Source organism: Dreissena polymorpha, chromosome 16 (genome assembly GCF_020536995.1).
Source record: "Dreissena polymorpha isolate Duluth1 chromosome 16, UMN_Dpol_1.0, whole genome shotgun sequence".
NCBI lineage: Eukaryota > Metazoa > Mollusca > Bivalvia > Myida > Dreissenidae > Dreissena > Dreissena polymorpha.
The window spans coordinates 33,974,895-33,988,194 of record NC_068370.1 but is presented as its reverse complement, the minus strand read 5'-3'; the positions used below and the strand labels follow the sequence as shown (position 1 = coordinate 33,988,194).

General features: G+C 36.9%; 1 protein-coding gene across 2 annotated transcripts in view; it reads right to left on the bottom strand.

Annotated features, from left to right (window-relative positions):
• Positions 1–5,175: 5,175 nt before the first annotated feature.
• The window catches only part of LOC127861388 (general transcription factor IIF subunit 1-like), a 36,001-nt gene continuing 27,876 nt past the window's right edge, over positions 5,176–13,300 (bottom strand). For both annotated transcript variants that reach the window (XM_052399832.1, XM_052399833.1), the window contains exons 11-13: positions 11,016–11,091; positions 6,897–7,011; positions 5,176–6,304 (exon numbers count right to left, since the gene is read on the bottom strand). In XM_052399832.1, coding sequence (XP_052255792.1) covers positions 6,097–6,304; positions 6,897–7,011; positions 11,016–11,091 — 399 coding nt within the window. In that variant the 3' untranslated portion in view covers positions 5,176–6,096. The remainder of the gene's footprint in view (positions 6,305–6,896; positions 7,012–11,015; positions 11,092–13,300) is intronic.

Below are 13,300 nucleotides of genomic sequence, written 5' to 3'. Positions count from 1 at the left end.
TCCCCCCTACTGCGCCGCTTTAAAATAAAATTTCTATTTATCATTTGGCAGGTATAGTTATCATCTCCCTTTAAAGCTTATTACTTCCCTTGGATTTTGTCCAATCCAACCAGTGGGGGGGGGGGGGCTGTAGTCAGTCAAAAATGATCAAGTCAGACATCACTGACAACCAAGGCCTGTGGTTTATCAAAGAGATCATAGCCAGAGTTCATCATGTATTTATGAGCATAAGTCCACGGGAATGTAATAAACCCTACCATTCACAAATTAGTACAGAAAAGAAATGATAATTATATCATTTTAAAAAAACTTTGACAAATCAATCATTTGAGTTATAAATAATCAAAATAAAAAATCTGTACAATAACTGTGAAAAGAACTTAAATTCTTGGTAAGGAAATATATAATCTGAGATTTATAATTATATAAATTACTTCCCTTGAAAATAATTGTCTCTAACAAATCTCTATTTTTAGTAGCAAATAATTAAAAGCCACTACCGTGACTGTAGATTCACCACTCAAAATGTGCAGCTCCATGAGATACACATGCATGCCAAATATCAAGTTACTATGTTCAATATTGAATAATTATTTCCCTTTAAAGCTTATTACTTCCCTTGGATTTGTATTTTTGACCTTAGACCTTGAAGGATGACCTTGACCTTTAACCATTATGTGTTTGTCAGAAACACAATGCCGCCTACTGTGCCGCTTTGATTTATTTAACAAAAATATATGATTTGGCAGGTCAGACGCCGCTGTGATTTATTTAACAAAAATATATAATTTGGCAGGTCAGATAATTATGTCCATTTAAAGTTTATTACTTCCCTTGGATTTGTTTTTTCGACCCCGTGACCTAGTTTTTGACCCAGAATGACCCATATTCGAACTTAAACTTGACCTAGATATTGTCTAGATACATCTTCTGACCAAGTTTCGTAAAGATCAGATGAAAACTATTTGAATTAGAGAGCGGACACGAAAAGTGGCAGACTTAAAGACAGACGGACCGTGCGAAAACTATATACCCCCTTTTCTTCAAAAGGGGGCATAAAAAGAATATGACAACATGAATTTGCAGTACTTAAAAATCTGTATTCCTACAAATCAATTGCCCATAAAAATCCTTAGTAGTTGCTCTGAAATAACCAGCAGTACACATTATATAACAGAAACTTTGACTCTCTTTCAGTTTTAAGAACAAACAAGAGATGTGTTCGTCAGAAACACAATGCCCCCTGCTGCGCCGCTTTGAAATAAAATGTCTATTTATCATTTGGCAGGAAGAAATCATATCCCTTTAAAGCTTATTACTTCCCTTGGATTTTGTCCAATCCAACCGGTGGGGGGGGGGGGGGCTGTAGACAGTAAAAAAAAAGACCAAGTCAGACATCACTGACAACCAAGGCCTGTGGTTTATCAAAGAGATCATAGCCAGAGTTCATCATGTATCTATGGACATAAGTCCACAGGTATGTAATGAACCCTACCATTCACAAATTAGTACAGGAAAGAATGATAATTTTATCATTTAAAAAAAAAACCTTTGACAAATCAATCATTTGAGTTATAAGTAATTAAAATAAAAAATCTGAACAGTAACTGTGAAATGAACTTAAATTCTTGGTAAGGAAATCTATAATCTGAGATTTATAATTATATAAATTACTTCCCTTGAAAATAATTGTCTCTAACAAATCTCTATTTTTAGTAGCAAATAATTAAAAGCCACTACAGTGACTGTAGATTCACCACTCAAAATGTGCAGCTCCATGAGATACACATGCATGCCAAATATCAAGTTGCTGTGTTAAATATTGAATAATTATTTCCCTTTAAAGCTTATTACTTCCCTCGGATTTGTTTTTTTGACCTTAGACCTTGAAGGTCAGAAACACAATGATGCCTACTGTGCCGCTTTGATTTATTTAACAAAAATATATCATTTGGCAGGTGAGATAATTATGTCCTTTTAAAGCTTATTACTTTCCTTGGATTTGTTTTTTCGACCCTGTGACCTAGTTTTTGACCCAGCATGAACCATATTCGAACTTGACATAGATTTTGTCTAGATACAACTTCTGACCAAGTTTCGTAAAGATCGGATGAAAACTATTTGAACTAGAGCTTTGTCACAGACGTGACGTATACCCCCACATGCAGCATTAACACAGACTATTTTGCCTGCTGTCCAATGATTGTGAACAAACATACAGAGTGATTTTAAAATCTAACAATGAATGACATAGTTATGGCCCAGACTAGATCATTTATGGCCATTTTTGAACTTTGAACTCAAAGTTTGACCTTGACCTTGGAGATATCAACGTAATTCTTTCGCATGCCACACCGTCCAATAATTTGTGAACAAATATACAGAGTAATTTTAAAATCTCACAATGAATGACATAGTTATGGCCAGGCAAGATCATTTATGGCCATTTTTGACCTTTGAACTAATAGTGTGACCTTGATGTTGCAGATATGGACGTAATTCTTTAGAATGACACACCTTGCAATGATGGTGAACAAATGTGCCAAATGATTTTAAAATCTCACAATGAACGACATAGTTATGGCTCTGACAAGCTCATTTATGGCCATTTTTAAACTTTGAACTCAAAGTGTGACCTTGACCTTCGAGATATTGATGTAATTCTTTCGTGTGACACACCGTCCCATGATGGTGAACAAATTTGCCAAATGACTTTAAAATCTCACAATGAACTACATAGTTATTGCCTGGACAAGCTCATTTATGGCCATTTTTAAACTTTGAAATGAAAGTGTGACCTTGACCTTGGAGATATTGATATAATTCTTTCGCGTGACACACTGTCCAATGATAGTGAGCAAATGTGCCAAATGATTTTAAAATCTCACAATGAATGACATAGTTATGGCCCGGAAAAGCTCATTTATGGCCATTTTTGAACTTTGAACTTTAAGTGTGACCTTGACCTTGGAGATATCCATGTAATTCTTTCGCGCAACACACCGTCCAATGATGGTTAACAAATGTGCCAAAAGAATTTAAAGTCTTAACAATGAAAGACATGAAATGAAAGCTCCTTTATGGTCATTTTTGACCTTTGAACTCAAAGAGTGACCTTTATCTTGGAGATATCAACGTAATTTTTTCGCGTGCCACACCGTCCCATGATGGTGAACAAATGTGCAAAATAATTTTAAAGTCCCACAATAAACAGCAAAGTTATGGTCTGGACAAGCATTTGACCTTTGAACTCAAAGTTTGACCTTGACCTTGGAGATATCGACGTAATTCTTTTGAGTGACACACCGTCCAATGATGGTGAACAAATGTACCAAGTCATCTTAAAATCTAACGATAAATGACTTAGTTATGGTCCGGACAGGCTTTCGGTAAAAAATGCACAAAGTGACCCCGTGACCTAGTTTTTGATCCGACATGACCCATATTAAAACTTGACCTAGACATCATCTAGATACAACTTCTGACCAAGTTTGGTGAAGATCTGATGAAATTTTCGGGACAGACAGACCGACAGACCAACAAAGTGACTCCTATATAGCCCCCATTACTAGTAATGGGGATATAATTAGAGAGCGGACACGAAAAGTGTGACAGACTGACGGACAGTGCGAAAACTATATACCCCCTTTTCTTCGGAAGGTGGCATAAAATGTTGGCCAGTCTGTTTGCCATTAACAAGTTGAAAGTACCATTTATATGTGACTAAATGACTTAATTTATGCTTAGTGCACGAGCAGGCAATATGTTTAACAGATGTGATATTCAATTAAACTTATATTAGTAATATAGAATAAATAATAATAATTTGTTTTACATGTCTGTTTGTATTATGGATTACATATTTACTGATTAAATATTAGAGGCTGTTGGTGTATTAACAAATGAAAATGGCTGCATTCAATAAACATCTATGCCCCAGTGGAAGCATTGTAAGTATAAACAAGGGCTGTTTGTAAAACATGCATGCCCCCCATATGGGCTGTCCATTGTAGTGGCAGCCATTGTGTGAGTACGATTTTTGTCACTGTGACCTTGACCTTTTACCTAGTTACCTGAAAATCAATAGGGGTCATCTGCGAGTCACGATCAATGTACCTATGAAGTGTCATGATCCTAGGCAAAAGCGTTCTTGAGTTATCATCCGAAAATCATTTTACTATTTCGGGTCACCGTGACCTTGACCTTTGACCTTGTGACCTCAAAATCAATAAGGGTCATCTGCGAGTCATGATCAATCTACCTATGAAGTTTCATGATCCTAGGCGTATGCGTTCTTGAGTTATCATCCGAAAACCATTTTACTATTTCAGGTCACCGTGACCTTGACCTTTGACCTAGTGACCTCAAAAACAATAGGGGTCATCTGCAAGTCATGATCAATCTACCCATGAAGTTTCATGATCCTAGGCAAATGCGTTCTTGAGTTATCATCCGGAAACCATTTTACTATTTCGGGTCACCGTGACCTTGACCTTTGACCTAGTGCCCTCAAAATTGATAGGGGTCATCTGCGAGTCATGATCAATGTACCTATGAAGTTTCATGATCCTAGCCCCAAGCGTTCTTGAGTTATCATACGACAACCACCTGGTGGACGGACCGACTGACCTACCGACCGACCAACCGACATGAGCAAAGCAATATACCCCCTCTTCTTCGAAGGGGGGCATAATTAATTGGCCCATTCAAATAAGTCCAAAATTAGTACAATTTACTGTTTAAGTGAAAAAAGGTAAGGCAGGTGTGAGATTTATGAATGTTGAATTGAAGTATCAAAGCTTATCAGTAAGTAGTATTGATGTTAGTTGCACAGTCAATGTTGGTCAACCATGTCAAGGGTGAAATGAGGTAAGGGTGTGTGGTTGTTTTCAGAGTGCTCAAAGAGAACGCCCATGCCTATATAAAAGTTTTAAAGCGAGCAATATGACAAGAGAGTCATTTTAGAAACACCAATAATTTGGACCTTCTTAATTAGTCCATAAGTCAGTCAATGTCTAGGTCAAAATGAGGTCAGGACTTAGGTGATAGGGGTGTGTTGACAACATCTATGAAGGAAACCAAGCTTTTTATATGAAATAAAAACACATATTATCCAATCACTTTATGTTTCCAGACATATGTAGATGCCTGGGACATTAAAACACAAATCGAATAATCTGTGTGGACATTTTATTTTATGAAAGACAACAATGACATATTATTGAATACAAACTTCCATAAATAGTGCTATCATAAAAAACCAGTAGTGCTTTATTTAAATACCCAAATGCATATTACTTCCTGAGGTACTTACAAGGTTTTCATTGCAGACCAATGTTAGAATTATGATTAAACTCAAATTATATTTCAGGCAGTTTCTTGTGACCATAAAATCACAATAAACAAAAAGCTGCAGTCTGAGGACAAGCCTCAATTATTCTGCAAAACATGGCACCATGATATGAAAAACACATAACACTTTTTATTAAGCACTCTTTAAGTACTGAATGAACAGAAATTATCAAAAGATACCACATTTTAAAACTCCATCCTCCTACAAGAAAAGCATAATAATCACAGATCTTTTGATGGCTTTTCAAAACATGCAACATAAACTTTACAAATAAATGTGTGTCATCTAACACCTGATGGCAACATTCATGTATTAAAAATAACACAAATGTATACACTTTGCATAGTCATGTTCACAAAGAGTCTTTTGATACAAAACATTGCCTGCTTGTTTGTGCAAGAATTTAGTCATGCATTAACTGCATGTAGAAAAGATCTGGTAACAAATTATACATCTTATATCAAACATTTGTAAGAATGTTTGGCATAATATGTGCTCAATCTCTTTCTTTTCATGAATGATTTATACATCTTACAACTCGTGTTACTTGTTCTCATCAGAATACACCAGCCAGCTGCTAGAACTGGCCCAAGCCTAAGTCACACAAACTCCAATATGGCTTAGCCTTTGAAAAAGCCCTCAACATTGTGAACAATTACTTGCAACAATTATCCGAACACTGAGGTCACAGGCTGAACAGGCTGAACCATTTATGTTAAATAGTATCGCATGTGCATTATGCCTCATTCAGTTTTCTCAAGTGACAAGTACATGACGCCTTTTATATATTTCCTGCCAGGGTTGATTTTCTTCAGCAGTTGCCCGATTTTTTGCGTCAGCTGTTCATTCGACATCTGTGACTTTTTGGCCTTGAACTTTTGCACCAGTTCTTTTGCTGTCATTGGTCGGCGTGTAAGATAGTGTCGTATAGCCTCCTCAGTGATCTCTCCACTGAAAATGGAACAAATCAATCTTTAGTTTTCCTATGGCACTTGACTTCTGCTGTTCCAATGTATTGGAAAGGATATTGTTACAAAAATACAAAGGAAGTACACATAATTAATTTATCTCCTGCAACAGGTGCATTGTATCAAAACTGTACAAATGCAATTTGTAACTGAATTTTTAGACGAAACAATTACAAATTTCAAGGACTTGGTATTATATAATTTTAAACATAAGGAAATAGCTCCTTAAAAATATTGCTATAATGAACCTTGAACATATACACTGTTACACTTCTAGATAACCATTCTGTACCATTGTGACAAAATCACATGCAAAATGTAGTAGGAACAGACAAATGTAAAGGACAGAACCACGCATGGAATTACACCTCCCACTTCTATATCCCTACTCCTTTCTAATATGCAGTGTTAAGTAAAAAGACGATAGTGTACAATGTTCAACCCTGTTTTTTTTAACTATGTACAAGAAAGCATTCAGACAAACTTACTCTTAATTGGGACTTACATGTCAAATTAAGGTTCATGATAACCACTAAATAAACTGTAAATATGATTGTTGCACTCTGGCAACCTACCTGCTAGATATAGACGAACTTGATGCAGATGTTTTCAAGCTAGGTGCAGGGGACTCTGTGCGCACTTTCTTCTCCGCCCCGCCTTCCTCTGCCTCTATCTTCCGTTTAATACCACCTGCAAACATTACATTACAGGGCTTCATGTAGGAATATATTTCATGCCAGAAGTCAGTTGACCATTTCATTTGATTTATTTCAGTAAATAGACAAATGTGCCATTTATTGACGATGGTTTCATGCAAAATCGATATTGAAGTTGAAATAATCAACCTTAGAACACAATTAAATGTATGTTTGTTTCTGTTTTGTAACATTTTAGGTACTATTGCATGAAATCTATTGAGGCCAATTATGAAAATCTGCTTGCTTTTGAAATTTAGTGTTTTGTAAATAAGTGCCTATTTACATTTATATTAGGCAACATGTCCCTGCTCAGCCTGTTAAATGTGACCAATATTCTCCAATCATATTGAGCCATATTTAAAGAAGTTTAAGAAAACGATTAAGGAGCAAACATCGAAATCATAGTTTACACATTAAATTATATTTGAAGTTCAAAAATTGTAGGTTCATACTATAGTATATCAAATATAATCTTTGAATTCATTGGTTAAAGTTAGACATGGTATCATTAAACAAACCCAAACATTTTAAATGACTTTAAAACATTCTAAAATGTCATTTGGTAACTAATATTTTGAGCAAGATATATTATAACAAGAGTGCCAAACTGTCACAAAATACGCCTGTTCGAAGGTTTTAAACAACTTGAACTTGACCTATATATCATCTAGACACAACTTCGGACCAAAGTTGTTGAATATCGGATGAAAACTACATCAATTAGAGAGTGGACACCATGCTAAGGCTTAAAATGCACTAAGTGACCCGTGACCTAGTTTTTGACCCAGCATGACCCATATTTGAACTTGACCTCGATATTTACAACTTCTGACCAAGTTTGGTGGAGATCGGATGAAAACTACTTCAACAAGGGCTGTTTGTAAAACATGCATGCCCCCCAATATGCGCTATAAGTTGTAGTAGCAGCCATTATGTGAATACGTTTTTTGTCACTGTGAACTCTGGTGGTGGTGGTGGTGGTGGTGGTGGTGTAGTAGTAGAAGTAGTAGTAGTAGTAGTAGTAGAAGTAGTAGTAGTAGTAGTAGTAGTAGTAGTAGTAGTAGTAGTAGTAGTAGTAGTAGTAGTAGTAGTAGTAGTAGTAGTAGTAGAAGCAGTAGTAGTAGTAGCAGTAGTAGAAGTAGTAGAAGTAGTAGTAGTAGTGGTAGTAGTAGTAGTAGTAGTAGTAGTAGTAGTAGTAGTGGCAGTAGTAGTAGTAGTAGTAATGGTGGTGGTGGTGGTGGCGGTGGCGGTGGTGGAGGAGGAGGAGGAGGAGGAGAAGTAGTCGTAGTAGTAGTAGAAGTAGTAGTAGTAGTAGTAGTAGTAGTAGTAGTAGTAGTAGTAGTAGTAGTAGAAGTAGTAGTAGAAGTAGTAGTAGTAGTAGTAGTAGTAGTAGTAGTAGTAGTAGTAGTAGTAGTAGTAGTAGAAGTATAGTAGTAGTAGTAGTAGTAGTAGTAGTAGTAGTAGTTGTAGTAGTAGCAGTAGCAGCAGCAGTAGCAGCATTACAATACCAATACTTAAGAATGATCAAATGGAAAAAGGTAACCTAGCACTGGCAGTAAATATGGGGCTCATTTACAGGTCAGATTTGGAATCTCTGCTGTAAAATGAGATTTTGAATGAATTAAAGGGAGGCAAATCTGTAATAAAAAGAACATGCATAAACCGTAGTTGTTTCCCTTGTTTGAAACATGCTAAATCCTTATAATGCCTATTTCCAGTAACTGTGACCTTCACCTGTGACCTTGACCTTTGACCTAGTGACCTCAAAACCAATAGGGGTCATCTGCAAGTCATGATCAATGTACCTATGAAGTTTCATGATCCTAGCCCCAAGCGTTCTTGAGTTATCATCCGGAAACCACCTGGTGGACAGACCGACCTACGAACCTACAGACCGACCGACCGACATGAGCAAAGCAATATACCACCTCTTCTTCGAAGGGGGGCATAATTAGAGAGCGGACACCATGCTAAATCTTTGAAATGCACTAAGTGACCCCGTGACCTAGTTTTTGACCCGGCATGACCCATATTCCAACTTGACCTTGATATTGTCTAGATACAATTTCTGACCAAGTTTCGTGAAGATCGGATGAAAACTACTTCAATTAGAGAGGGGACAACATGCTTAATCCTTGAAATGCACTAAGTGACCCCATGACCTAGTTTTTGACCCGGCATGACCCATATTCAAACTTGACCTAGATATTGCCTAGACGCAACTTCTGACCAAGTTTGGTGAAGATCGGATGAAAACTATTTGATTTAGAGAGCGGACACTGATATGGATGCCGCCCGCCAATGGTGAAACTTTAATACATCCCGTTTTTAAAAACAGGCGTATAAAAAGGAATATCCAGACGTCAATGCAAGAGGTGTATTATTACGGGGTTCTTAAAGTTGATACAATCTCTTAACCCTTTCCCACTCAGAAGCAAAGTAAACAAGAGTGCCAAACTGTCACAAGATAAGCCTGTTTGAAGGTTTTGGACAACTTGATAACTTTACCATGACCCATATTTGAACTTGACCTACATATCATTTAGACACAACTTTTGACCAAATTTGGTGAAGATCAGATGAAAACTACTTCAATTAGAGAGCAGACAACATGCTAAATGATTGGAATGCACTAAGTGACCTCATAATCTAGTTTTTGACCCGGCATGACCCATATTTGAACTTGACCTAGATATTGTCTAGACACAACTTCTGACCAAATTTGGTGAAGATTGGATGAAAACTACTTCAATTAGTGAGCGGACACCATGCTAAATGAAATGCACTAAGTGGCCATGTGACCTAGTTTTTAACCTGCATGACCCATATTCGAGCTTGACCTAGATATTGTCTAGGTACAACTTTTGACCAAGTATGGTGATTATCGGATGAAAACTACTTCTATTACAGAGCGGACACCATGCTAAATGCTTGAAATGCACTAAGTGACTCCATGACCTAGTTTTTGACCCGGCATAACCCATATTCGAACTTGACCTAGATATTGTCCAGATACAACTTCTGACCAAGTTTGGTGAAGATCGAATAAAAACTACTTCAATAAGAGAGCGGACACCATGCTAAATGCTTGAAATGCACTAAGTGAACCTGTGACCTAGTTTTTGACCCGGCATAACCCATATTCGAACTTGACCTAGATATTGTCTGGATAAAACTTTTGACCAAGTTTGGTGAAGATCGGATGAAAACTATTTGAATTAGAGAGCGGACACTGTTGTGGACGCTGCCCACCCACCAGCCCACCTGCCAGCACACTCGCTGCCAAGGTTAAACTATAATATGTCCCGTTTTTTTAAAACAGGCGTATAAAAAGGCTATGTGCGAACAGCATATAACCAGAGCAGCCTGCGAGTAACTCGCAATCTGTTCAGGTTTTATGCAGTTTGCTGCTCACCAGTATCTAAGGGTAAGAAATGAAACCTTTAAAACCTATCCAGTGAGAAACGTCTTTTATTAAATTCAACTTTCCAAGGGACTACAAATACATCAAAATACGTATCTTGTGTGTATTGAAAAACAAGTATCGTTGAAAACAATGGATGCTCCCCTTATGAAGGCACTATGACCTTGAGAAAATCTATTATTAGCCTCGGTGAACTTGACCGTGACCCCAGTGACCCCAAACCTCATATAAAGGTGGAGGTCCATGCAAGGTACCTACATGCCAAATATGTAAGAGATCGGTAAAATATTGAAGGCGCGGTGAGAAACTGTAACAAAAGTGTGACGGAAGGAAGGAAGTAAAGAAGGAAGGACAAACAGGCAACTAAATGCTCCCTGAAAATTTTTAAGTTTAATAAAATTACCTTAATTATGGTAGGTTTTTTATGGTAAATAAACTTACTTATATTCTAGGCTTACCTAGAATGCTCTGTGACCTTTCCACTACATATAAATAAATATACATATATGTACAAATGTTCTGACCTTTAAAACATAATCAAACACTAAACAAGCACATGTGTTTCACAATACCTTCTGATTTAGGTTCTGTTTTGATTTCCAACTTCTCAACTGTAGGTGTGTTAGGCCTGGAACTTCTTTTCTTTTCCTAGAATTAAACAAAAGACATTTGAACTTAAACTGTAACTGTTAACATTATTATAAGCCAAAAACATTCTTTATTTGCAGCATAAATTAAAGACTAACAAGAGGGCCTGAAAGGCCCAAAGTCGCTTACCTGAGATTCAAATAAACTGACCTGTTCTGTGCAGCCCAAGATGTCATTAGAACAATATGTTCTTACCAACTTTCATGACTAGTGAACACCCTGGCAGTCATGTTTTTCAACAGACCAGAACCATTTTCATACACGTCCAATATATCATTTAAACAAATATACTGACAAAGTTTCATGAAGATTCATAAGTCCATATAAGGAAAAATGCCCCGCCCACTGGTGGCCATGTTTTTCAAGCAACTGGAACCACTTTCAAACTTGTCCAAAATATCATTGGGACAAATCTTCTGACAAAGTTTCATGATGATCGTACAATAAATATGGCTTCCAGAGTGTTAACAAGGTTTAACTATAGCTATAAAAGGAAAAATGCCACGCCCCCTTGGCGGCCATGTTTTTCAACCAACCAGCATCATTTTTTAACTCGTCCAAGATATTATTGGGGTGAATCTTCTGACCAAGTTTCATGAAGATCGGACAATAAATGTGGCCTCTAGAGTGTTAACAAGATTTTACTACAGCCATATAAAGCCATATAAGGAAAAATGCCCCCCCCCCCCCCTTGGCAGCCATGTTTTTCAAGCAAACGTAACCATTTTCGAACTCATCCAAGATATCATTGACCGAATTTCATGAAGATTGGATAATAAATGTGGCCTCTAGTGTGTTCACAAAGTTTTACTATAGCCATATATAGCCATATAAGGAAAAATGCCCTACCCCTTGGCAGCCATGTTTTTCCACCAACTGGAACCATTTTCCAACTCATCCAAGATATCATTGGGACCAATCTTCCGACCAAATTTCATGAAGATTGGACAATAAATGTGGCCTCTAGAGTGTTAACAAGGTATATAGCCATATAATGAAAACAGACCCGCCTCCTGGCGGCCATGTTTTTTCACTGATCTGGACCATTTTCGAACTCGTCCGAGATATCAATGAAACCAATCTTTTGACCAAGTTTCATGATGATTGGGCAAAAATTGTGACTTCTAGAGTGTTCACAAGGTTTCTCTATAGCCATATATGGAATACTGCCCCGCCCCCTGACGGCCATGTTTTTCAACGGACCGGAACCTTTTTTGAACTCAACCAACATATCATTTAGACAAACATTTTGACAAAGTTACATGAAGATTGGGCATCAAATGTGACTTCTACAGTGTTCACAAGGTTTTTCTTTTTTTGACCTTGTGACCTAGCATGACCCAGTTTCGAACTCAGTCGAGGTATCAATGGGACAAATGTTCTGACCAAATTTCATGAAGATTATACAATAAATGTGGCCTCTAGAGTGTTCACAAGGCAAAATGTTGATGACGGATGACGCATTACAAACAAAAAGCGATCACAAAAGCTCACAATGAGCTAAAAAAACATTGATTTGTTTCACTGATAGATGCAAGGCCAAACCATTCATATACTACGTTGAAAACTGACAATTAGGATAGACCATAAAACTTAATCTTAGACCACTTAAATATGAAATGTGCTTAAAAGCACATTACCACTCAAAATCAGTGTTCCATATAGCAATAGCCAAAATTTAAACAGTAGATGTGGTCCGGTAACATAGAATCGACATAAAATACAAAATGCTTGCTTCTAGTGTTTTGTGTGACAATATATTCTGTATGAATTTCCCACGCTAATATACGAACTTTTACGAGCGAACGCAAGATTGGCTTTAGGGCAGCTTCGGAAGCACGACGAAGTTCTCATGAATATGATGCTGCCTGAAGCAAGTCTCACATTTGCTCGTAAATGTTAGCATTTCGTGGCATGTAATTGACATGGAATATATTGTGGCACAAAAAATGAAAACGAGCCTTTTGTACCTCGTTAAATCTATGTTACCATACCACATCTAGCATTGCAATAATGGCTATTGCAATATGGAACACTAATGATTTATGAGTTAACTTTATTTTACAAAATATTTGGCCAAATATTTGATTATTTTGAGTATTTATGACTTTAAAACCAAGTTTTGTTAATAGTTAAGGGCAATGTTCTAAATGTTCAGCTTGAAAATGCCATGCACATCAATACTTGGTATAAACAACCCATATTATTT